At 32.4% G+C, this 27,079-nt stretch overlaps 2 protein-coding genes across 5 annotated transcripts; one reads left to right on the top strand and one right to left on the bottom strand.

The window, feature by feature from the left end:
• The first annotated feature begins 247 nt into the window (after positions 1 to 247).
• LOC115714188 (mediator of RNA polymerase II transcription subunit 23) lies at positions 248 to 14,096 on the top strand. Its single transcript, XM_030642764.2, has 21 exons — positions 248 to 435; positions 517 to 560; positions 903 to 1,002; positions 1,170 to 2,141; positions 2,554 to 2,788; positions 3,167 to 3,387; positions 3,649 to 3,856; positions 5,852 to 6,132; positions 6,697 to 6,780; positions 7,190 to 7,284; positions 7,493 to 7,655; positions 7,737 to 7,982; positions 8,542 to 8,712; positions 8,905 to 9,018; positions 9,109 to 9,234; positions 9,808 to 9,956; positions 11,038 to 11,278; positions 11,370 to 12,129; positions 12,621 to 12,802; positions 13,453 to 13,556; positions 13,651 to 14,096. Exons 1-21 carry the CDS (start codon positions 340 to 342, stop codon positions 13,865 to 13,867), a joined length of 4,809 nt encoding a protein of 1,602 aa, XP_030498624.2. The 5' UTR covers positions 248 to 339; the 3' UTR covers positions 13,868 to 14,096.
• Positions 14,097 to 23,184: 9,088 nt separating this feature from the next.
• On the bottom strand, positions 23,185 to 26,464 carry LOC115714189 (protein TIFY 6B). 4 transcript variants are annotated; one of them, XM_061114791.1, is made up of 8 exons: positions 26,327 to 26,464; positions 26,068 to 26,161; positions 25,530 to 25,729; positions 24,861 to 25,153; positions 24,680 to 24,773; positions 24,260 to 24,584; positions 24,120 to 24,177; positions 23,185 to 23,958 (listed from the first exon to the last, which is right to left on the bottom strand). In XM_061114791.1, exons 2-8 carry the CDS (start codon positions 26,159 to 26,161, stop codon positions 23,847 to 23,849), a joined length of 1,176 nt encoding a protein of 391 aa, XP_060970774.1. In that variant the 5' UTR covers positions 26,327 to 26,464; the 3' UTR covers positions 23,185 to 23,846. The 4 variants fall into 4 exon arrangements, with proteins under 4 accessions (XP_060970774.1, XP_060970775.1, XP_030498625.2 ...); XM_061114792.1 differs by having other exon boundaries at positions 26,249 to 26,432; XM_030642765.2 differs by having other exon boundaries at positions 24,120 to 24,584; positions 26,327 to 26,463.
• Between the last annotated feature and the right edge of the window lie 615 nt (positions 26,465 to 27,079).

Raw genomic sequence — 27,079 nt, forward strand, 5'->3', positions numbered from 1 at the left:
AAAGTTTGGGGAACATGGTTTAGTAGATAAATAATCACTGAAATAATAAAATTGAATGAAATTAGACAAAAGTCCTTAAATCTAACAATTTCAATCGTTCAGGGATATTTTTAACGACCTTAAAAATTTACGAGGTATAATTGAATATATATTAAAATTGATTGGACAAAAATCTTAATTAGCAATAAAAAAAAATTATTAGTGATGTAAATAAATAATAATAACTAATTTCAACTAAGAAAAAACTAATAAATCAAATATATTGTGGCTCGACTCGGTCGGCGAAATTCGCCTAAACCCAGGGCAGTGTAACACCATAGTTATGCTCCGAACAAAAAAATGGATCAAAATCAGAGACCTTCCTCAGCTTCAAGGGCTTACCAGTTCCACCCAGGCCGAGCCACCATTATCACTCTCTTTGACCTATATTTAGGAGTAATTTCCCTTTCTATTGCTTTGTCCTTTTTTCTCTCAGAATTTGGTGTAATTATGCTTTGTTTAATGTATTTGTTGCAGAAAAGTAGTCGCCAAAAACCTGATGATCAATTTCGAGAACCTCCGTAAGTTCATTCATGCTGTTAATTTCTTTCTTTTTAGTTTTGATTTTTGGTCCAAATCATATTGTATGATCAGTGTTCCTTTGTTAGCTTTAGTTTAGCTTATATAAGAAAAGTTATAAACTTTACTCAGTGATAAAAAAGAAGTGTTTGAAGTTTGAACCTTACTGCTAGAATGATATAAGTTGTGATTTTGAGTTGGATACGAAATTCTTACTCTGAATTTTGGGGTTTATTTTGCTTACTTTGAATTTGGGGTTTATTTTTGCTTTCATGTTTTGTTTTTACTTTGCTTTATCAAGTCTTTGTTTAGTGGCATTTGAATGAATCTATGATCTTGTACAGTAACAAGACACAAAAGCGTGTAGTCGCGCTTAATCGAGAGCTAGCTCCTAGAAATGAGCAGTTCCTTTCGGATTTTGAACAAATTCAGAGCCAGTTTTCTGTAAGCTACATACTTTGATTATCAATTTAGCCTTTTCCAGTTTATTTATTTACTTTCCGTAGTCTAATTAATAGCTGCTTATTTTTTTGATCGATGTCATCTTCTACATTGATTTGAATTCCTAGTAATCTTTGTATTGTATGTCTATGCTGCCCCTTAATTTTCAGGATCAAGAACAGCTGCGAGCTGTGACAGAATCTGTTCTTATATCTTTGGTTGTGCATTGTAGTGGACATGTACCGCGAGCAGAATTTCTTCTCTTTGCTTTACGTAGCTTGTGCAGTATTGGTTATATTAACTGGGACACTTTTTTGCCATCACTTCTTTCTTCAGTTTCTACTGCAGAAACGACTTTGGGTCAGGGGAGTCAAACAGTTGCTTCAGTTTCATCACAGCCTGCGGTGCTTCCATCGTCGAATGCAATCTCCAATTCATCTAATTTTCAGTCTTCAAATCCTGCCTCTCCATTACCTTCTGTGCATGGTATCGGGTCTCCTGTTCAATCATCTTTAGAACCAGCTCCTGGTGCAAATTTATCACCAATCAAATCATCTGATATTTCCTGTGTGATACAACAGTCTTCATCAAGGGTGAATTCATCTATAAGGGATAATGCTATTAGCAGTCTACGGCAACTCTGTTGCAAGATTATCTTAGCTGGTCTTGAATTTAACCTTAAACCAGTGACTCTTGCTGACATTTTTACTCATATGCTGAATTGGCTGGTGAATTGGGATCAGAGACAACAGGGGATTAATGGATCTGATGGTTTCAAATCGTGGAAACTTGACAAGGCTTTAATAGAGTGGCTGCATAGCTGCTTGGATGTAATTTGGCTTTTGGTTGAGGAGGATAAATGTCGAGTTCCCTTTTACGAGTTACTGCGCAGTGGCTTGCAGTTTATAGAAAATATACCTGACGATGAAGCCTTGTTTACGCTTATTTTGGAGATCCATAGGAGGCGAGATATGATGGCTATGCACATGCAAATGTTAGATCAACACCTTCATTGCCCTACATTTGGAACTCAACGGATTTTTTCACAGATTATTCCCAATAGTCCAGGTGAACCAGTAGCAGGCTTGAGATATTCACCAATTACATATCCAAGTGTACTTGGAGAACCATTGCATGGAGAGGTAAGGAAGTTACTAAAAATCATTATCTGAACATGGGATATGCTTAATATGGTTAAAGTTTCAACTCTCATGAATCAGTTTAGCATAACCTAGTAGCATAGATATTCTCGTTTCTTGATAGTTTGAATCCAAGTACCATAACTCCGTAAATCTGAAAATCTGAAAGCTTGCTTTATATGTTAATAGAAACTATTACAAACTAATCACATATAATTAATTTATGTATTTGCAGATGTAACTGTTTAGAAATGAAGGTCTTTTTTTTTTTTGTGGGGGTACAACATTTGTCTTTTTATTAGGTTCACATATTTGCTTTACAAGACTAAGCAGTAACTTTATCTTTTAAGTATTTGTATTTAGTTAGTATTTGTGGAAATTAGAAGGTTTGTTGAATTTGTTTTTGTTGGTTTAGGATATTGCAACTTCCATTCAGAAAGGAAGTTTGGACTGGGAGAGAGCTTTGCGTTGTATAAGACATGCATTTCGCACCACTCCATCTCCCGATTGGTGGAAGCGTGTGTTGGTTGTCGCTCCTTGCCATAAGCCTCAAGCTCAAGCACCTACTCCGGGTGCTGTTTTCAGTTCTGAAATGATTTGTGAGGGAACAGTTGAAAGATTTGTTGAGCTCTTGAAGCTTACTAATTCAGGCAAGACTTTCACTAATTGAATATTTTTATGATGCTTACTACTAAAGGATTGTGCTACTTCTGTTATTATTTTTTTTTTTTGGAGATTTCTCCTCTACAATATCTATGGTTGTTTATTTTTCAATTTAAAATGTTATAAATGTGTAAAAGAGAGGAGGAAAAAAAATCAATCTGAAATTCATACCTAGGCTGCTTGAAAATGCCACTTCCTTTGGTCTAGTTACATTGACAGGAGCAGATACTCCGCAGAACAGTTTACTTGTCACTTTAGTCCTAATTTTTTATCATAGTGGTTGCTTGTGGTCAATGCTTAGGAATATAAGAAATATTTATCGTAGTGTTTGACTATGCTGATATCTCATACCTTGATTCTTGCAGATATCAATTGCTGGCAAGAGTGGCGTGTTTTTTCGGATATATTCTACTTTCTTATTAAAAGTGGGTGCATTGACTTTGTTGATTTTGTGGACAAATTAGTTTTACGTCTCACAGAGGGAGGTGACCACCATATTCTTAGAACAAATCACGTGACGTTGCTAATAGCAGAAATTATCCGAGTTGAGCTTGTGATCAATGCTTTGAATAATGATGCTAGAAAGGTTGTCTTTGAAATGTGAAAATAAACATTGTCATCATGCCTTCTTCTCTGTTACTATATTATTGACAATATTTTCCCTAGTTGTAGGATATTGTGAATCATATGTACTACACTAGTGGATAGGGCATATAGCTCATATGTTCATAGAGAATGTTCCTATGACGTTATGCATTATGATTTCTCAGCAGTGACCAGCGAATATTTTATTGTTGGGTGCATTGTTCAGATAGATAAACTTAACATTGCATCACATATCTGGTAGGTGGAGACGACAAGAAAGATTATGTCTTTTCATAGAGAAGATAGGAGTTCTGACCCTAATACTCCTCATGGGATCTTGCTTGACTTTATAAGCAGTTGCCAGAATTTGCGCATTTGGTCATTAAACACATCTACCAGAGAATATTTAAACAGCGAGCAGCTTCAGAAAGGAAAACAAATAGATGAATGGTGGAGGCAGTCAAGCAAAGGTACTTCTATTTCTATATCTTTTTGCCATGAAGGCAACATTGCTGCTGAATACTTGAATGTAACATTTACATTGCACATCCGTGATCCGCTTATGGTTTATATGTCTTTTTATATTTAATGTGGCTTTTGTGATTTCAAAGTAGGATATTTCTACCCTTAGTAGCTCTGGCAGTTTTACTTCCGTGCACAGTGATGTGCTTGATAAAGATTTCAAGAATGTTAAGTTGAATAATTTCTATTTCCTCAATAAAATTGTTTATTTTTGTGGAGAAATCAAACTTCGTCTGTGTAATAAGGTGTAAAGGTTATAAGTTATGGTTGATACAAAGTTTCTTCTCAAACACGGGAACTTTTTCTTAATAAAAGAATTGGATAATGGAAAGAGTTGGTCAATAGTTAGATTTTGGCATCAGTTTTAGCTAGTTTCCTTTGTTGAGCAGAGAAGAGATTCTAAGAATATATATGTGGAAGAATTCTTTGATAGGAGCATGGGTTTCACCCCCACCGGTAGGAGCACGTTTAAAGCAAGTCCATGGTTAATTATGTAGGTCGTACCAGTTGATAATAAAATTCTTTGATAGGAGCATGAGATTCTAAGAATATATATGTAGAATTTTTTTTTGATAGGAGCATGGATTTTGCCCCCACCAGTAGGAGCATGTTTAAAGCAAGTCCATGGTTAATTATGCAGGTCGTACCAGTTGAAAATAAAATTGCTTGTGTCTGATGCAATTGAAGAGCATCCAAACTAGAAAAGTGTAAGCTTAAAGAATAAAAGAATAGGTAATCTGCTCATTTAATTAGAAAACCCAGAAGCATCAAATAATTCTATTTAAATATTTTTAACATGGTAATTACAATTATTTTTTTTTTAAAAAATCTGGTAAACCATAAAAAAATGAGACTTAAATAAGGCAGAATTGTTTTTGAAAAACAAAATGTACATGTACTTGTAAACACAACAGTTATTATAAGAATAAAGTAGAAAATAATAATTTTGTTTGAAACAACCAGCCAGCAAAATGATAGACCCCCAATCCGGTATACATATGGTAGGCGCAAGAACTAGGAGGGGATATGTATGGCAGTATTATTTGGTGGGGAGTTAATGTGATTGTTTGAATTATCTTTTGTTATCTGCTTTATTTGGTATATTTAGGAAATAAATTGCATGAGAGTGGAGGGTTGGGACAGGCTTATTCTGATTTGTATTGAGCTTGGACCTAGGAGAGAAACTTGGACTGTCAGAATTTCCTAAATTATCAATAATATTCACTCTTTTTTTCATCTATTTTCTGTGTTTACTTTACTGAGGTGTATCACAAAACTAGACTAGAGCTCACAATTAATAAAAAAAGCCAGTTCCTACAATCTTAACAGAGTGCCACTGCAATCAAATCTAAGGGAGGATCTTGAAAGATCATTCCCAACCATGGATTCCCAAAAGGGGGTGCGGAGGCGAAAATGAATCCCATAAATAGTCTTGAATTCATTGGCTTGGAATTCGAAAGATTGGTAAATCGGTGGTTTATGAAAACGGATTATGGATGTGAGAAAGACAAGGTTTTGATGTTGAAGCTGACAAATTTCTTGAGAGTTTGATGTCATTTGTTGACTGAATTTGGTTCTTCTCTTTTCAATGCAATATTATACAAACAAATAATACGGGCAACTACACCTAATATACCATGTACAGCACATTTCTTAACCATTTGATTTATTATCAATGGTCACAAAATTACCCATACCTATGGGGACAAAGCAATGCCCGCACAGAATCAATGCCTTGTATATATGTATTTATTAATTTTCGAGGCTATTTATTTGGAGGCTGACCCTTTGTTATCACTTGATTTAATTTTTTAACCTTGTTGTTATGAATGAGATCAATTGTAACATTCATTTTGAACTGCAGTGTTTGTCTTAAAGGAATTTTGCGTTAGAATATTTATTCATGGCCTCTTCTCCTCTTTTATGTTTCTTTTTCAATTCAGGAGACCGTATGATGGATTATATGAATATGGATGATAGGTCTATTGGAATGTTCTGGGTTGTGACTTACACCATGGCGCAACCAGCTTGTGAAACAGTAATGAATTGGCTGTCTTCGGCTGGAGTTACAGAACTATTACCAGGATCAAGCCTACAGGCAAATGACAGGTTAATGGTTATGCGGGAAGTAAGTCCACTGCCAATGTCACTGTTATCGGGCTTCTCCATGAACATGTGTTTGAAGCTGGCATATCAAATGGAAGAATCATTGTTTTCTGGACAGGTATTCGTCCTTTTTGCTTTCTATCCTGTCTTGGGGTTAAATTATCTAGATTTATGTGAGACTTGGGGCACTTTATTTCTTTATTCTTTGCTATATGTCTTACCAAAGTCTATGGTTTAATTTTTAATTAAGTGCAGGACCATTAAAGGATAAATGCTTTACTTCCTCATGTTTTACGAGGAAAAATGGCATGTGTATTTCTATCAATTATATGCATTTTATGATGTTTTATGAAGTTTTTGTTCTTAATGTTGACGCTAAACTAAAGCCAAACGCTTCAGTTCCCAATTAAGCTTTTTAAAACTTTGCTTGATATGATATCTAATTGCATAAATGTGGCGTTTTAGCTTTAATATGAAGTATATGCCTAAAACTTTTACATTAAACGAATAGAGAATATACAAATTAGTGCAGATAAATTAATTAACTTGTACGATAATGGAATATACTTCAGTCTCTGTACTCTCCAAGGCTTGCATGATCTTGAGACTGAATTATTTCCAATTTTTGTTAGATTTTACTTACTATTATTTGACTACGTTTTTCCTTTGATAAATGTCACAGGTTGTACCAAGCATTGCACTGGCTGAAACTTATACACGACTACTGCTTCTTGCACCACATTCCTTATTTCGCTCTCATTTCAGTGTAATTTTATTGCTTTAAGACTACTACTGCTCTTTAGTATTTTTCTGAACTTCTCATTTTCTTGCCTACACCTGTTTTTGTTTTTTAATTAATTTTGTTCCAGTGACGATAGCATTATTCGTACATGGTTTATCTGTTTTGTTATATTATCTCCTAATCCTTACATCTACTCAAATCTAATTTTCCTAATTGTTTGTAGTTTCTACTAAAACTTCTTATAACTTTTCTTTTTCCTTCTTCATTTTTTGGTATTGTAGCATGCTTAGCAATTTGCATCAATCATTAGCTTTCTTCTTTTCCCTTATGTACTTTCTTTCCAAGCAAATTTCTTGGCTTATCCGTTTAAGTATTTCATTTTTCATTTCTTAATATTGTTAATTATTAAACTCATGAAAAATACCTACTTCAGAATTTAGCGCAAAGGAACCCATCAGTATTGAGCAAGCCTGGGGTTACTCTTTTGTTGCTTGAATTGATGAACTACCGTTTGCTTCCACTTTACAGGTAATTATTTAATTGATCCAGATAGAGAAATAACACTTAAACTGCAGTTATGTGTACATGGACTACATGATCTGGATTCCTGAGTTGTCTTCTGACTACATGACCTATTACTTTCTTTATATACTATGTTTGTACTTTAATTTTAATTTTCTCTTTTATTTGGTATGTTGATATGGTAAATTAAGTTGCAAAATGGTCTTCCGTGTAGGTACCAAACCAAATGCAAAGCCTTAATGTACGATATTACGAAAATAATTTCTGCACTCAAAGGGAAACGTGGAGAACATCGTACATTTAGGTTGGCTGAAAACTTGTGCATGAACCTTATTTTGTCCTTGAGGGACTTTTTCTTGGTGAAAAGAGAAGGGAAGGTGCTCTCTTTGAACTGGAACTCTTTTTTATTTTTGTCCAATTAGATACACTGACAGTAGCGTTTCATTACTTTTTGGCAGGGTCCAACTGAATTTACAGAAACATTGAACCGAATAACTGTCATTACTTATGCTATTATGATTAAAACGCGTGGAATTGCTGATGCTGATCACCTGCTTTATCTTCAAACCATGGTTGAACAAATAATGGGAGCTAGTCAGCATACATGGTCTGAAAAAACACTGCGCCATTTCCCATCTGTCCTTCGTGATGCTGTGATTGGCCGATTGGATAAGAGGAGCCTTGCAATTCAAGCATGGCAACAGGTTTTTTCCTTTCCTAAAACCTTTACCCACCTGTAAAAATTATCCTTTGATGCTTGAAAAATATTGTGTTTTGTTTCCAAGTTTATTTGAAGCTGTAATTTCCTTTTCCTCTGGCTACAACTAGTTTCTATTTATCCCTTGTTGCTCAAAAATGTTGTGTTTTGTTTCCAAGTCTATTTGAAGCCAAAAGATTGCTGTAATTTGGTAAAAAAAAATGGTCGAAGACTTTTAGTAAATTCAAAAGAGTGCAACAAAGGTTCTCACCTAAGGAACCTACCTAATCCAATCAATTCATATCGGGCTTTTTGCTAGGATTAACTCCTCACATTATCTAATCTTTATTTAATTTAAAAATAGCCAAATTTTGTTTCCACTCTCCTTTCAAGCTAGTGCAATGATGTCTATTTTAGTTTTGTTTTGTGCTCCCCTGTGATTGTTATTATTAAATTATAGGCACTTGAAATTTTTCCCAATTAAGTTGATCCATTCCTTTTCTGCATATTTAAATTGGGCTACCTTGGGCATGTCATAACAACAGTTATGTCATTTTCTTTTGCAGGAAGAAACCACTGTGCTTAATCAATGCACTCAACTTCTTTCTCCATCAGCTGATCCTACATATGTAATGACCTATATCAATCATAGTTTTCCTCAACATCGACACTACCTATGTGCTGGTGCGTGGATACTGATGCAAGGGCATCCTGAAAATATTAACAGTGGTAACTTGGTATGTTGCTTAAACTGAATATAATGTATGAATGTTAGTTGGCACTTTGACACATTGCTTGGCCACATTTTGTATTGATATTAGATCTTATTGTTTCAAGGAGATTTTTCTTCTTCTCTATCTTAAGGGATGTATGTTTGTAGTATTAGTTCTGAAAAAGACTGTTTTAACTTTTCATAATGTGGATGTCAGGCACGCGTCTTGAGAGAGTTTTCCCCTGAAGAGGTGACAGCAAACATCTACACAATGATAGATGTGCTACTTCACCACATTCAGTTGGAACTTCAGCATGGACACTCCTTACAGGTTAAAAAGCTGCCTCTTTATAAATTTCATTAACATTTGTAATTAGTGCGAAATAATATCAGACTTTTCATGAAGTTTTTTCTTTTGTAGGATCTTTTACTGAAAGCTTGTTCAAACCTGGCATTTTTTGTTTGGATCCACGAATTACTTCCTTTGGATATTTTGCTTTTGGCACTTATTGACCGTGATGATGATCCTCACGCTTTGCGTATCGTGGTAAGTTTGCATCTTTAGTTATGTTTGTAAGAATTATCAATTAATGTGACCTTCATATCACTTTAATGCTTTTGTAGCATTCTGTATGATCTGATGATTTTAATTTTATGATATATAAAATTTGTCATGTTGTCCAGAACTGTACAATGTTGTATGTATCTTTATTTTTCCTCTTCTTCGATGTGTTAAAGGAATTCAAAATCGGTTGGAGGAATAGAAGCATTTAAACTTCTTATTATTATTGATATTAAATACTATTTTAGGCGAATTATATTCAGTTAGGGCCTTTGAACAGCAGTACAATGTTCAGGAGAGCAACCCAGTTAAATGTGTATTTGATACTTTCAATACTATGTTGGAAGTTATTAATTGTTACTTTTGGTTTATGGTTGTGTGTTTTTCTTAAGGTCTGTTTTGTTTCAGATGGCTCATTTCTTGAAAATCAGTCTTGAAACAATCTTAATGTATTTATTTTTTAATAGAAGAACTTTTTGGTTTAATAATTAAATCACGACTAAGGTGGCATATGTGTGTCTGATGAGGCATTTATGGTGAAATTAATTTGTTTTACAGATTGCTCTGCTTGATAGGCAAGAACTTCAACAAAGAGTGAAATTATACTGTATGAATCGCGGACCTTCTGAGCATTGGCTTTATTCGGGAATTTACAAGAGAAATGATTTGCAAAAGGCCTTGGGGACTCATCTTTCTTGGAAGGACAGGTGATGCATCTCAAAAATTATGAATAAAATATGTGGAGAAGGTCACAAAACCTTCATTAATCATTGAAAACCAGGAGTATATGTAGACAAACCTAGTCTATTAGAAAATGTATAGAATGAAACCAGCAAACTGAAAATAATATAAAATTAGTACGTGAAATACATAGCAATTGCTATAAATATCAGGAGGGGTAGCTCAGGTCAGGTATGTGGTTTGTTCCCAAAAGGTTTGAGGTTTGAGTCTAGCTTGGGTGCCTACATGGGAATTGCTATAAATTCGTGGTCTCCGAATATTGTAGGGTTAGGTGGGGATCCTAAATTTTTTTTAATAAAAAATACAATGGGTGCTCAAAAGAAAATCAAAACAGACAATTGAAACCAATCATTTAACGTTTAAAATCAATTATTTTTAGTTTTCAAGCAACTTTTTCAAATCATAAAATTTTAAATTATATTTCAAAAATGGAGATAAATCATTCTTTTTTGCTTTTGTTTGAAGTAATGAATAAATTCATCAAAGAAAATATATAATGATACAGGAACTAAAAGGTAGAAACTTTTAGTCACAGACAATCAAAGGGTTTTATGTTGATGTAAAAAGCATGCATAACCATTACACAAATTAATTAATCATCCCCTGCCTGCTTGTTGAAAATGTAGAACATTGTATGTACTATGTACGGTGAGATGAAGTCTTAAGTCATGAGCATCCAGTCCTCAAGGTAGAATTATAATTATTTAGATACATGATTAAGTTCAACCTCATATACCTTCCAAACTCTTTAGAAAGTTTGATACCATAAAATAACTATGAACTTGATCCTTAAGGGAGGACATCGTATGACCATACTACCTGCTTTATGCTTCCATCAAATCGATAATTTCAAAGTGATATGTGTGACCCTTGTGTCTTGTGCACTGTTATTAAGCTTTGCAGTTCATATAATATGTTTCTTCATTTTAGCTTGTCTTTAATATAAAATAATATATAGTGATAAACCCTATTAGATTCCATTTCATGTCATATCATATAAAATTCTTGTTATGTCCGCTGCATCTAATCAGTTGCTAACACCCACAGGTATCCCACATTCTTCGATGATATTGCCGCACGTTTACTTCCAGTCATTCCGTTAATAGTTTATAGACTTATTGAAAATGATGCCATTGACTCAGCGGATCGAATTCTGGCCATGTATTCACCATTTCTTGCTTATCACCCCCTAAGATTTTCATTTGTTCGTGACATTCTTGCATATTTCTATGGCCATCTTCCTGGAAAGCTCATAGTTCGAATCCTGAATGTACTTGATCTAAACAAGGTGAAGACCACTGTTTCTGTTCATCCTTTTCATAAATACGGAAATTACTTTTTCTTCTTTCAATTTCTCTATTGACTTAAATTTGTTTCAGATCCCATTTACGGAATCATTTCCACAACATATCAGCTCAGCAAATCCTGTTATGTGCCCACCTCTTGATTATTTTGCAACTCTTTTGCTGGGACTAGTAAATAATGTTATACCCCCATTACATAGCAGCTCAAAATCAGGATCACTGGGTGAGAATTCTAGTACTTTGTTGCGCAAGAACCAGGCAACATCTCAGTCTGGGCAATCAAATGCTTCTGATAGCCAAAGAGCTTTTTATCAAATCCAAGATCCTGGCACATATACTCAATTGGTCCTTGAAACAGCAGTGATTGAGATTCTCTCTCTCCCAGTATCTGCATCCCAAATTGTATCGTCACTTGTACAAGTTATTGTTAATATTCAAGCAACACTTGTTCAATCCAACGGACTGCATGGAACACCAAATAGTGTTGGACAAGGCTCAGTCTTACCAACCTCACCTTCCGGGGGAAGCACAGATTCATTGGGAGCAAGCAGATCTACTCCTTCAGTTTCAGGAATAAATACCTCAAACATGGTCTCCAGAAGTGGTTATAGCAGTCAACAACTGTCTTGCTTAATGATTCAAGCTTGTGGTCTGTTGTTGGCCCAACTTCCTCCTGATTTTCACATACAACTTTATATAGAGACATCAAGAATTATAAAAGAAACTTGGTGGCTTACTGATGGGAAGAGATCACTTGGAGAACTAGACTCCGCTGTTGGCTACGCCTTATTAGATCCAACATGGGCTGCTCAAGATAATACCTCAACAGCAATAGGTATGATGTTTAAATAATCATGAAATTACTTTTTGTCTGATGATGTCTAAAATTGTAATTTTCCAAAGCAAGCTGAGCCTCCTACGATCCACAACTAACATTTATCCCTGTGACGGGTATATAAGTGCATTTTGAGCTCACAGAAATAGTGCTAAAGTTAGCTGGGTTATTTCTTTTCTTGAAAGCGCCTGGCTATGCCTCAGAATGTTCTTATCCTGGTAGATTTTCCATTTTTAGGATGGACGGAAGATCTACTTGAAAGCCTTCTTGTTTGTTTTCACCTTTCTGTATCTGCTCTTTCATTTGGTTTATAGGATTAATGAAATCATTTTTGCCAAAAAAAAAAAAGAAGTTTGAGAAAATCTGTAACTGTATTTGGGTTATTTATGAGTACCTACTTTGTTCTTTCTCAGCAAGTATTCAACTCAATCTTTGGCATTGTGTATATGTATTTCTGAATAGTGACTGTAACTCTATTGTTTTTGTTTCAGGTAACATAGTTGCTTTGCTTCATTCGGTTTTCAGTAACCTTCCACAGGAATGGCTGGAAGGGACCCACATCATCATCAAACATCTCAGGCCAGTGACATCTGTTGCAATGCTGAGAATAGTGTTCCGCATAATGGGTCCATTGCTCCCGAGACTTGCCAATGCTCACTCGCTTTTTAGTAAGGTACAATATTGTGTATATTTTTAACACAGTAAGGTGCAATATTAATTTATTAAATGAATTGGTCTTCATTAAACACATGTTCTGAGTAGAATATATTCAACTAAATACTGAAAACTGCCTTTGTATTACATGATTTTCTTAATCATCAGAGTTAATGTTGTTTCTATAATGTTCTCAACCTCATTTCCCTTTTTCTTGGACCTGACACTGTTTTGGGTTATAACAACCAAAGTCTTCATTGTCAAAGGCTATGGCTTTAAATGCCATCTCTGACATACATGGTATTCTTAACTGATTCTTGTATCTATGCAATTTCTTCGATTTCAACTTAAAAATTTCTTTATTGATATTTTTGAGCGGCTAGACTATTTAAATGTATTTGAGATATACCTTTTAGTATAGAAAAAGCAGACTATGTTTTTCTATTTCAATATATGGCTTTTGAAATTGTTTTTGTGACATTTAAATCACTCGGTTGGTGCGCAGATTTCATGGATAACAGATCATGCCTTTCTTTTTCCTGATTAACTTATCTGTAATGTGATCGTCTCTAGAACATTATACATTTCCAGTCAAACCCAACACCACAACCAAATGTTTCACCTTCTTAATTTACTTCTTTACTAAAATGTTTTGGTAAATTCTTTCAGACCCTTTCATTGCTGCTGAGTACAATGGTGGATGTCTTCGGAAACAATGCACAACCATCAAACCCGGCTGAAGCATCAGAAATAATAGATCTAATTGACTTTCTGTCAGTTCTCTGTCCTTTATATTTTTATCTACTAAGCTTGTCATATCTCTGCCTTAAGATACTTACATATGCTTTACTCGTGTATTTTTCGCAGTCATCATGTTGTTCATTATGAAGGGCAGGGAGGGCCTGTGCAATCTAGTAGCAAGCCTCGACCCGAAGTTTTGGCCATTTTTGGAAGAGTATTGGAAACTCTACATCCCGATGTACAACATCTTCTTTCCCACTTGAGACCGGATATAAACTGTTCGATTTATGCTGCTACTCATCCTAAGCTGGCCCAGAATCCATCACAAAACTCTCTTACCTAATATAGACGACGTTGTAGTTTACTTAGAACCGGTAGCAATGTCAAATATCAGGTTAGTTTGTCTCACCAGAGTTCTTCACTTCATATCACTCTCCTTGCCCAAGATTAATTTTCATTATATCGGTAAGCTTCTGCTTTGGAAACATGAATAGAAGAACTCATCCTTGCATAATTTTTATTTTTCTTTTATTTATAAAAAGAAAAAAAAGTGACCAAGATTGATTTGTGAAGTTGATTTGAGTTAGATGATCAAATGAATCCATTCAAGTGATTATGCCTATTAGAACAATCTGCAATCAAATTCACTCCCAGAAACAACAATGACATTACACTTTTCTCTTTCGTAAATACCATTTGGATCCTTAAATTTACCGCAAAAGTATTTGCTGCACTAGTTTACTGTTTACACTCGTGAGATCCTTAGATTAGATTGGATTTGAGCTGTATTGGATTCAGAATATAAAATTCGCACTTAGTGCGGATCGGATGCACTATAGATAAAATAGTGCGGATTGAATTAGATAAAAACCCCTGTTTAAAAGTTGAATGAGCTCTCTTGAATTTATTTTCAGCAAACACTTTTAGAGGCTAGTCAATTTTCTTGGAGAAAAGTGGTATTTGAAAGATACCTTGTTTTTATGTATATATTATTGGGTAATTTGGAATTGGACGAGGATATAGTTAGGATTATCTAAAATACACAAATCTTGTTCTACTAGTAAAACTTGGTCTAAATTTGAGGCAAAAATTCTTAGCCTTATATAATTTTTCGGTTTTAGCGTGACGAAAATTCTCTTTAATTTATTTGGCATAGGATTCATCTTGAACTATAACAATTATTGTGAACATGCTTATTTTGTTACATTTCATTCACTTATGATGTAGTTATTAATTGAAATTATTTAAATAAAATTAGTTGAAATTTAGTTTATTGACACTTTAAGTACAAACATTAATTCAAAGAATGTATATAAATATTTGAAGAATTTATCATTAGACCATAATTTATCCATGTATTCTCTTTTCTAAACTCACAAATCATATATACTATATTAGCATCATATTATTTTTATATTAACAAACTATTTAAAAATATAAACCAAATGTTTGATAGGACATTTTTGCAATGACTTAAATAGTTGAGGGAGATTTTGAAAAAAAAAATATGAGGAATTTTGGCTACAAAAAAAAAATCAGAAAAATACTTACAAGATCTATAATTCTAGAAGAAAAAAAAAGATCTATTTACCCAATCAAGACACATCAATACTAATAATTAGCTATTTTGGGTCCACTCAATTACTTGAGTGAGAGAAAAAGAAAGGGATGAATTTCTCCATCTACCAAAAATAAAAAAAAGTGTTAAAAAGATAGTATTGATGTCTAGTAATGTTTTACGTGTTAAATATTTTTATTGATTCGACCCCGAATAGATACATCTACGCCCAGCCTCGGGAAAGCCCTTCTTAGGCCTTATTCAACGCTTGAATGCGCAAGACCGAAACTCAAGGCGGGGCGGATAACCTTCTAACTGAGGCCAGGAGGTATTCGATTTATCGGATTTCGAGCTAGCTCCCAATCATGCCTTCCCAGATAAAGATTCATTCTGTCTTGTTCTGGTCCGGAAGAAGAAGCTTGGATCGGCGGGCGGCATCTGTCCGCCGGATCGATAGCAGTGTGAGGGTGGTCGTAGATCAGAGCTCAGAAGAGCCCGGAAAGTTTCTTTCGTCAAATTCACCTCTCCCACGCCCAATCTTTACATTAGTGGACGGACACCGCCCAATCCTAGAATCCCGTCTCTTTTCTGGATTTAAAATTGCACGGGAACTTCCAACTATTACGAAAAAACCGATTCTTAGGTGCGCTCTCTCTTACTAGCTCACTGCTTTAGCGCATTTCCCTCTCTTCGCGCTATTGCTTACTTCCCCATAGGGCGGTAGTAAGAAGCTTGATAACCATGTGTTACAGGCCGCGGAAATGAGATAATGGTGATTGCTGAAACTCGGACTTCGGAAGCTCCGTTTGCACGATCGTTGCATTTGTTTAATTAAATATTAGATTTTATATTATTTAATGCAATAATGTTTAAAGAGTATAACTAATAATGTAAAATAATATATTTAAAAGATGCTAGGCACTATTTATGCGTACCCAATAACGCAATGTTCAAAATAAAATCACCAAATTTGTGGTAATTACTAATTAGTAACAAAGTAGTTTTTGGATATGAATGTTGTAGAATGGAATTGAATTGACTTATATATATACTAGTAAAAAATTACGTGCGAGGCACGTATACTAATTTTATGTTAGGTATTTTTTACTTTATTTAAAAGATATAATTAACAATTAAAGAAAAAAATATTATTACTTATTAGGTGAGATTATTATTATTATTATGTATATCTAAATAATGTAATTTATAATTTTGACAATTAAAAGTAAATACTGGATGTAATATATTATAGTGTTTAAGAAAATTTGATAATTTAAGTGTAATATGTTCTTAAGATAATCCAAAAATAAACTAAAAATTCATGTTCAAATATTAAAGAAAACACAACTTAAATGTGTGTGAAATAAAAAAAAAAAATTAAAAATCAATCTCTAAATTATTGATAATTAAAGATAACATCTATATAAAAGTTGTAGATAAAAAATCTCTTTTTCACAAATTATAATGTGAAATGTTTTAGTTAAAATACTTTATATATATATATATGGAACACTTCTAAATGGGTATTAATACCCATTGATGGCACTAAAAAAAATTAATAAGGTAAAAATCTTTTAACCTTTTATGGAAAGTTTCTAATAATTATTTTTTTAAAAAAAATTATATTTATTTTTTATAAAATTGGAAATAATAATTATAACCAATACTTTGGAAAAATTATAAATTATTTTTAAAAATTAATTGAAATTACTACTTTATAATTTTATGAAATTGTGAGTTTATTAATAATTTATTATTGTAAAACTAATAATCATTTACATGTATATTAATGTGTTTTTTTTAATAGGAGAATAAGAGCTTGATTGTGGAATCCAATTGTCTTAATATTATTCATGCTGTTAAAAATAAAACGCTACAATACTTCTTAGAGAAATATTATTATCATCTAATAATTTTTTTGACATTACCATGCATCATTCTCCTATAATAACTAATGAGGTGTTATTCATTATTTATATTATTAGGATTGGAAGATGATAATCTTGTCTAGGGATCAAGTATAATTTTTTGTGCTGAAATTCTTGTGTTGGCAATTGCCATTATTCAATAATGTTTATGACACTTTTTTTCTTCGTTTATTTTTTTTGTTAAAAGTTTCTTCATTAGTTTTGTTCTTATAGATTTGGTAAGCTCGAGTATTTTTTAAAAAATAAAAACAGATAAATGATTAGCATCAAATATCACTCATGAATAGATATTTTAATTTAATTTAATTAATTATTGGGATAACATGTGATGCACACAAATAATCAATATTTTTTTTTTGATAAAATACAAACAATTAATATTCGATAATGAGTTGATAGATATTAGATAGGTTAATAATGAGTGGTGGAGGAAGACATAAACAGCAAACCAACCAACAAAACTCGAATCAAATATATAAAATATAGAAAAATTTTACAATACACTCCCTTAAAATGGATATATTGATGCACCCCTATCTGTTTTAGCATTCGAAATAATTTTTTAGTCAATTTTTTTCTCATGGTCATGTACGTTATAGTTATTTAAGAAATCCTGCAAAATTTTAAGAAATTTGGAAAAGTTTAACACGCCGAAAACTATGTTCAAACAGTGTGTTACACGCGTGACTATTTTATTTTATACGCGTGTAAAATAGACTGTTTGAACATTGTTTTCTACATTGTAAATTATTCCGATCTTTTCAAAATTTTGTAAGATATCTTAAATAGCTATAACGTACATGAATATGAAAAAAAAATTAAATTAAAAAATTCTTTTAAATACCGAAACAAGTTAAAAGTGCATCAATATATTTCTTTTAAGGGAGTGCATTGTAGAATCACCCTAAAATATATACATAATAAGAATCCATTTATTGGTTGGAGAGTTTGACAAAAAGTAAACTGTACGTAATGAAAATTAATACATACAATAATTTTTTGACAGTTGGACCCCTCTCTCTCTCTCTCTCTGAGTCTCTAAATTCTTGTATTCAGTTCTCTATTCAACAAAATTAAAAACACATGCCTTAAAACTTACAACCGGCAAAACCTTTTTCAACTTTGTGAGTTGTCTATTGTCACACCTCAAAGCCTCAATGACCTCATTATATGTATTTATTAAAATTTACCCAAAAAATAATAATTTCTCAAAAAGAAAACATTTCATTCTCATCCATACAAAAACCAAGAGAGTCCACCCACTTGTTCTTCTCATTACCCAACCCTACATAAGTGTCCTTGTGCGCCCACGTGATTTTTGTGTTATACTTTCGGAATTATTGATATTTTTTTAAAAAAATTATTACATTAAATTGAGAATTATTAAAAGTAAGGTCGGCTCTAAGTATAAGTGCGTTAAGTTTGTGTCTAGATTCACACTTTTTGAAGGCCTAAAATAAAAAATAAAAAATTTCATCAGGCTTTTATTTAAGTAAAATTAAGTTTATTGTAAACAAATATTCATAACTTAGTTGGTTGAGGTGTATGATATAATATATAATATCATGAGTTTGAATCTCATAACACTCTTTTTCAATATTTTATATATATATATATATATATATATATATTTCTAAGAGTCTTAAAATTTAATTCACCTTAGGCTCATATTTATTCAAGACCAACCTTGACTAAAAGGTACCGCTGCACCTTCCACAGTGTCATACTACTAGTGGTGTAATTAAGTATCGGGTCCTGTATAACTTAAGAAAATAACTTTTAGAGAATATCACTAACTAATCGTGGGACGCCACCTATAGAAGATGTTAGACACCACTAGTGCCCAATAGAAATGCTCTACATTAAATTATATGAGACTCGATATTTAATTACACTAATAATAATATGACACTTAGGAAGGTGCTAAGTACCACTGATACTTTTTATTATTTATCTATTATTGCTGATTATTATACTCGACACCATTTTTAGGTGGTGCCTTGCGATTAATTAGCAATCTTTTATAAAATTCATTATATTAAATTATATGACATTCGATATATTTAATTGTACTAATAATAATATGATACAGTAGAGAATGTTAAGAATCACTGATGCCTTTAAGCATTTCTTTATTGCTATATGAGCACGCAGAATATTTTCTCAATTTTATTTTTTGAAATATAATTTCTCGTTTTTAACCTCAATATTGGTGATTGAATAAATCTAATGGCTAAGCTGTACAATCCCACATCACTTTTTTGATCCGTAAGGAGAAATATTGGGTAAGTTGTACAATCCCACATCACCTGAGGAAGGTCAAGTGTGATGATTTTGAGACTGTGTAGGTATGGGACTACACAGTTGAAGAGAGCTTAAATGGATTGACTGATATTACCTATATCAACAAGGTGCATCTTATTTTCTGGTAGCCCATCATGAAAGAACTCCACAGTTAAGCGTGCTTGACCTGAGATAATTTAAGGATGCGTGACCTGCTGGGAAGCTGTCCCAAGAAGTGTGCAAGTGAGGACAAAGCATGCTGGAAACACTCGTGTTGGTCTGTAGGGTCAGTCATCATTCCATGAAGCAGCCAGAGTGTTGTACTCGTGTATAAGAGCCATCATTCCGTGGGTATAAGTGCCCAATGGAAGCTTGAAGCGAGCATGTTACAAACATGGCACAAAAAATATGGGCTTAGGCACGAAACTGTACGATATTACAAATTGGCACTATACGACACGATACGAAAAATATGAGCTTAGACACGACAAGCCTGAAAACACAACACATAAGCATGGATATATTAGCTCAAGAACACGACACATTAAAAAGCTCAATAATTTAATAATAATAACAATAATAAATGTTTATTTATCAATTAAAATAATAGTAATATTCAAATTCTAATAATTATAATTATCTCTTATATGATTGTGTGTAACTATTGTTGAAAAAAGATATCAAAATAATTAAAATTATAAAATACACATAAATTTTAGTAATAAGCTCATCAATTGTAATAAAAATGTAAAAATATGAAGCATTAATTTGAGCTTGTATAAGAAAACTGACTGATCTATCTAAGATAAACAGGTCGACTCGAATAAAACACAATACAAATTCATGCACAACACGAAACTAGTGGACTTGCGGGTCGTGTCGGGCCTACCCTACAAAATTATTGCACAGCTCGATAAGACCCATATTTTTCTATGGTACGATAGGACACGACCTATATTTTTTTAGAGAAATTTTGTTTAGTATGCTTAAACGTAAAATATATTGTTTTAATATACCACCAAATTAGAAATAGTATATATATACTTTTAATATTTTTTTCCTCCCAAAAATACCCTTACATTTCAGAAAAAAAAAAACTTCTCTCTCTCACTCTTTGGCGTTAACCCCGACCCAGAGCCCCTACCGTTGAACACACAGACCCAGAACCCCAGTCGCAAGGCCTCGACGTCATCTTCTCCCGCGGCCTCTCTCGTTTTTTGCATTTCTTTCTTCTGGTTTACAAGTTTTTTTTGCAATATTTTGCAATATATTTGCAATGATAAAATAAATCTAAGGTTATGGATGAAGTTTAGCGATGATTTGCGATATTTAGCGATGATTTGCGATATTTAGCGGTGTTTCACGATGTTGTGGATTGGAGACATTTAGCATGTTTTATGATTTCGCGATGTTTCGCGACATCGTCAAAAACCAGGAAAACAAGCGAGTTGAGAACTCATAGATTTTGGAGCTTTGGGTTTCACGATTTCTCTTTGTAATTTCGCGATATCCTCATCAGCTTTGTCCTACGTTTTGTTTTCGGAGTGGGTTTCGCCGGAGGTGGTGTGGTGGTCGTGAGTTTGGTCTGGGTCTGGTTCGATATGGTTCTGTGGTCGTGGATATTGGTTGGGTTTGGTGAGAGTTAGAGGGAGAGGGAGAGAAGGCCAAGAGAAAGAGGAAAGGTATAACTTATGAGGAGGGCATTTTGGGATTTAATTAATTTTAGAGTTAAATTCTTATACATTTTAATGTGGCATACTAAAAAGACCATGGAATTCAATCACTGCACTGCAGTAACACACACCAGCAGACAGAACAATTTGGTGGCTCACTCTTTGGCCAAGTTGGCTTGTAATTCTAATTGTAATAAGTTGTGGTTGGGGAGTTACCCCGATTGTGCATCTACCTATATAATGGCGGATTTGCCTAAAACTTTGTAATTTCTTCGATTGAATATACATTTTTCAAACAAAAAAAAAAAAAAGACCATGGACAATTTTTAAGCCTAAATTGTTAAATTTCCCTTTTTTATGACTCAGCTTGTAATTTAAAAATCTTAAAAAATATGAGCCAAACTAATACAACACATATTTAGCATACAATGTATTGTAGCACTAACAAAAAAATGCAGTTCTATTAGAATAAAATTAACAACATATATGCGATATGTTATTTCATTGATGTTATATTATATTATACATCATATTTTCACTTTTTTTTAATCATTTAATTAATATTATATATTTAAAGTTGATTAATTCTTTTTTAGCTCACTTGTACTTCTTTTCTACCTTGTAGCTATTATAACACGTTTTGAAAATGATACAAAATTAATGGAGTTAGGTTTAGTACAAAGAAATAAATACAGATCTTAGTAATTTAAATTTAATTAGACACAAGTAAATTTTAAATTAAAATTAAATTAATAGTGAAATGGGAGAATTAACATTCAATGCGATTAAATATAAATGATCAAACATGACATAAAGTGGTTAACTAAATAATTTATAACATATCTACAACATTACAAATGTTTATTTTTGGTGTTTGATTAATTATTTTCTAATTATTAAATTTATCATTTATTTATAGTGTTGTACATATGTTAAAATTGATCAGTGTAAGTGTTAAAATGACCTGTTTAAACCTATTTTTTTTTAAATGTCTAATTTCCAAAATTTACAAAGGTTAAAATATGTTATGCATGTTCAAAGTATTAACATGTTATATATGGTTTATTCACAAAAAAAAAAAAAAAAATATATGTTATATATGGTTAGTACAATCCAATATGATTTATTTAAATATCGGGTTAAAATTAGTAGTTACCAAACCATTTATGATAGAGTTTTGTTAATTAGATAAATATTATGTTTGATGTGATTTTATGAACTTAAAATTCAAAAACTAATTTGATTTTGATTTTATTCAATATTCATAGAAATTCAAACATTAATGCCAAATCCGAGAAACTAGGTAATTTAAAACCAATCAAATTTTGATTCTATTCAATATTCATAGAAGTCTAAGTATTTATATCGAATCGAATAGGCTGTGTAATTTAAAAAAACAATCACATTTTAATTTTTTAGTTTTAGATTTAAACCAAAACTCCTATCAATAAACAAAAAAAAATATTGCGTCTGAAATCAGCGAAGAAGGGACGATGAAAAAGAAGGAATAGAAGAACAGCAAGAAAGTGAAGCAAAGATGATGTGAAAAGAGGGTGAAAAGTGAAAAGATGATGGAATAAATCCAACTTGTCTAATATACTGCTAACTGACATATTGAAGCGACAATTTTAATTTAATCATGATTTTAAAAAATATATAATTTAATTTAGAAATATCTATATGGTAGTTGGAAGCTCAGTTTATGTTAGTATTTTCTGCGAACATAGCGTGCGATTATTATTTTGTACTGTGCCACACTATTGCGGAAAGAGTGTATCACATTGTAGACTCTTCTTATATATATCGTGTTAAATGTGTTGTATCACAAAATTATATATTTACAAACAAATATACATTTTGTGACACATTATTTAATCGTATTGTGTTAAAAATTATATATTATTTTAACTCTAGTCTTTATTTATAATATGAAGTGAAATATTTTAAAATTTGTGATGAAGACTATCAAGTTTCTTATAAGAGGCTTTTATTGCTAAATCAATAGATGGCTTGTAAAAGAAAGTTTGCATTGAGATATAAATGCAGATAGTGATGTAAGAACTCATTTTGGTTCTCATCTCAATTATATCTTCAACCAAAAATTTTCCTCATCACACCACCAACACCAAGTGGATATCTTTCTTTTAATATATAATATATATATATATATAAATATATATATATAGGACCACACTCATAACTAGTAACCAATAAGATGTAAAACCACTTAAAATAATCAATTTCATTTATTAAACAAAACACAACACACTAGTTAATTCTAATTTTGGGTGTCTTTGTTTAGTAATAAACTCTTTAAAGTTTGACCCCAACATCCCAAATTAGATATGAAAAATGAAAATAACAAACTTTTGTTTCATTAACTTGGGAAAGTAACCAAATTTAGATCTCAATAAGAAAGAAAATATAGTGTACTTATACATTCTCTTCTTCACTTATTGGAATCTAAAAGGGGATTCATTTGACTTATCAAAAGTTTCCTTTGAACAAGAGAAAAATGCAAAAAGGGTTTCTTAATATAGCACATAACAATATTTTTTTATGGTAATTATTTCCATATTACAAAACAAAAAAGGATACAAATATTGGTTATACATAGGGAGTAACCAATAATGTTATAGAGAAGGAAAGCAATAATCCCTACTAAAAACATAGGTGGGAAAATTACAAACCAGTTACATATATGAATGTTAAAGTACTTTAACATCTAAAATTGTCAAAGATAAAACAGTTTTTTTGACCAAAAATAATAATAATAAAAACCACTTGTTTACATATTTTCACATGCTACATAAAATTTGCATCAACTTATGGTTTCTTTTCTAATAATATTGCATCATAGGTCACAGCTAATTTCCCTTGCTAATGAAAAGACTCTATAGCCGTACTCGTCGAAAAATTCGCACCATTGGATTCGGTTGCAGTGCATTCAGAAGAGTTCTTGCAGAAGTTGTATGGAATTGCATTCATCATCCTGCAATGAGCAAACAAGTCTTAAAAGTTAATTGACTCGGCCCTGAGATTGGATGGGCCTTCTGCCTCTGTCTAGAACCGACCCTGACTCTCTCTAATCCCTTTTAATCTCTCTTTGCTATGAATAAAGAGAACAAAAAGATATCTTCTTTGAATACTGACCTTTCCTTGCGCTTTTCCAAAAACCGAGCCAAAGATGCTTTGCGAGCTTGTGGAATGGCTGCATAAGAATGATATTTTCTTAGTGTAATACTTGTATAGATCAAACATAGAAAATCCCAATTTGAACATAAAAAGCATACCAGAAGGCATAATAGCAGTTGCACCAACTGATCTAGTTGCATTCATTATCTTAGGAGGGTCTACTTTGCTCACAACTGCTTTAACAGACATCAATTCATCATTACTTGATGAACCACTCCCTGATGGGATACCTGTATGAGAAGAGACCGACAACGACCTTGAAAGCGCAGCGTTCGGTGTATTCATATTCGGTTGATTCATTGGGAGAGGGAGACCATCAAAAGCTCCCAACTTTGAGCTTGGTGACACAATTTGAGCTTTCAGATTCGAAGCATTAGAAGACAAACACGAACTACTCCCAGCTAAGAACATAATTGCCTGTGCCTGTTTAACCAACACAATTTTTCATTACATGACTCAAATGAACATACAGAGTTTTGGTAATTGAATAAAAGCTATGTTTGGTGTATGTGAGAAACCTTCTCAGGGGAGATATCTTCATAGACATTAACTGAACCCCCATAAAATATTGTCAATTGAGCAGAAGACCCAACAGCAGCCTTAACATTATTCCTACAAAAGTATGAATCTTTAACAGATTACATAACTGTAAATTCTTTTTGCTTGAAATAAAAGAAAGAATCAATCAAGTCAAATTACCATGGTTGTTCAGTGATACCAGCTATTGAACATGTAGTTGGGAGAATGTAATGCTGAGCCGTCGCCACGGGGATTCCTCCCAGCAACGGTTGCTTGACATTAGCAGCAGTAGCAGCAACAGCGAAATGATCCTTTAAGTAAGGATTTCCTAAAGAAACTGAAGTTGCTTGGTTTGGAACCGAAAACATCTTCACATCATGAGAACGGTGCATAGAATACATATCATGTTGCAAAGGGTATGTTGTGAAGGGAAATTGAGGAGAGCCTCCTTGCCTATCTTGATTGAAAGATTTCTGCATAGTAAAACCCGAAAATCGATAAGAGAAAAGGCAACAACAATGGGATCAACAAACCTATGTCATAGAAATTTTTACTCAAAGTACTTAAAATCGCATTTTTGTTAACATTTTTACAAATTTTCTTCTACTTTTTACATGTTGCAACCTAAAAATAACTATGTCTATATTTGTAAAAGGAAAAAATCTAAATTTCATAAAAATATTAAAAAAAATTTGTAGATCCATATTAAAATATCCCATTAAAATATGAGTTAATAAAAAATTCTTAACTGTTTTAGCTCGAATAATTAGTGACCTATAGTTAATGAACTTAGCATCTAATACAAGTTTCGATTCTACTATTATAATAACCAAAAGGACAAATAGAAACCTGAAATTCAAGCATAGTTCTTCTCTGGTTTTGGTCAAATGCATCTATTGTTGTTGGGAGAGTACCAAATCCAGAAGACATGGAGTCTGCCATAGTTTTTCTAACCTTATCATCTTGACCAACCTTAAAAGACATCAAATGAGGCAGAGCAGAAACCTTGTTTGAAAAAGGCCATTGAGCACCTAAACCCTTGAAATAACCTTAAAATAACATTAAAACAAAACCAACAAGTACTCTCAGTTGGATGTACACTTAAGTAACCATAAATAAACAAAACCCAATCATGTTATAGATAATATGAATTAATAACTATATCTATATGCTAAAAGCTTTTAACAGAACAAAGTTTTCTTTTTTAATTACAAATCCATTTCCCCCTTTTCTTTTCTCTCTTTCAAACCCAATACTTAGAACACAAAAAAGAAGCAAAATTTTACCATAATTCAAAGCATGGAATAGATAGTATTGAAATGACAGAGCTATGAGATAACATTAATAATTATTTAAAAAAAATATAATTTAAAGAAGAAAAAAAAACCTGAGTCTTTGGACCCATCATTGGCAACTTCCTCCTTCGCCATAAAAATTGAATCTTTTGAGCTCAATCCCATGAAATCTCTCTCCATCTCCATCTACCCAGAAAAAAAAAATTAAGCAAAATCCCAAGTGAAACTCAGCTCAAATTAAGCCAAAAAATTAAAAAGAAAAATTTTAATTACTTCACTGCCTACTAAACTAAATCAAACCCTCTTGGCCACAAAACCCACAAAAACTTTTGATTGAAGGAAAAAGCTTACAACAACACAAAAAAGCAGAGAGAGATTTTTTCTCTGTAGAGAAGAGAGAGTAGTTATTTATAAGATATTGACCGTTATTTATTTATTTTGTTTTTCTCCACATTTGATAATAAAAAATAATAAAAAAAATGGTTATTATGAGCAGGTGCGTAAAGCTACCGATAGGTCCGGTAAGAATGACTGGTTGGTCCGGTAATTAAGCACGTGTTTAATAAAACTATAGATTGTGTGCCCACTGTCCAGCTGTCGGTGAAATAATGGCTTTGGACTGCCATCTACTCAGAAATCGACACGTGTATTTCACACGTGAAAATGATTGGCTTTTTTTTTTTAAAAAAAAAATATATAAATAATAGAGATTTTTATATTTTTACACTTTAAAACAAATTTTTTATATAGAAATCCGCATAGCAACACGGTTAGAATTTAGAATGAAAGTGGATAAGGTACGTACAACTTTTATCTCAAAATTAATTGACAATGAGAATGATAGTTCATTTATCTTATATATGATGTTATATTTCTACACGTTAACAATGTGAGATTTTAACAACAAAATAAAAAAAAAATTACAAAATACAGTTATACAGAATTTTAAATATTTTTAAGATTTTATTTACATAATACCGTCTTTTGATGATTTCATCATTTCATGTTATTTTTATGTTGTACTCTTATTATTTTATTATTGTTTTATTTTTAGTATTTGTATATATTATTTGAGAAATTTTATTTACACCCAATTTTTTTTTT

This window comes from Cannabis sativa, chromosome 4 (genome assembly GCF_029168945.1).
Source record: "Cannabis sativa cultivar Pink pepper isolate KNU-18-1 chromosome 4, ASM2916894v1, whole genome shotgun sequence".
NCBI classification, from domain to species: domain Eukaryota; kingdom Viridiplantae; phylum Streptophyta; class Magnoliopsida; order Rosales; family Cannabaceae; genus Cannabis; species Cannabis sativa.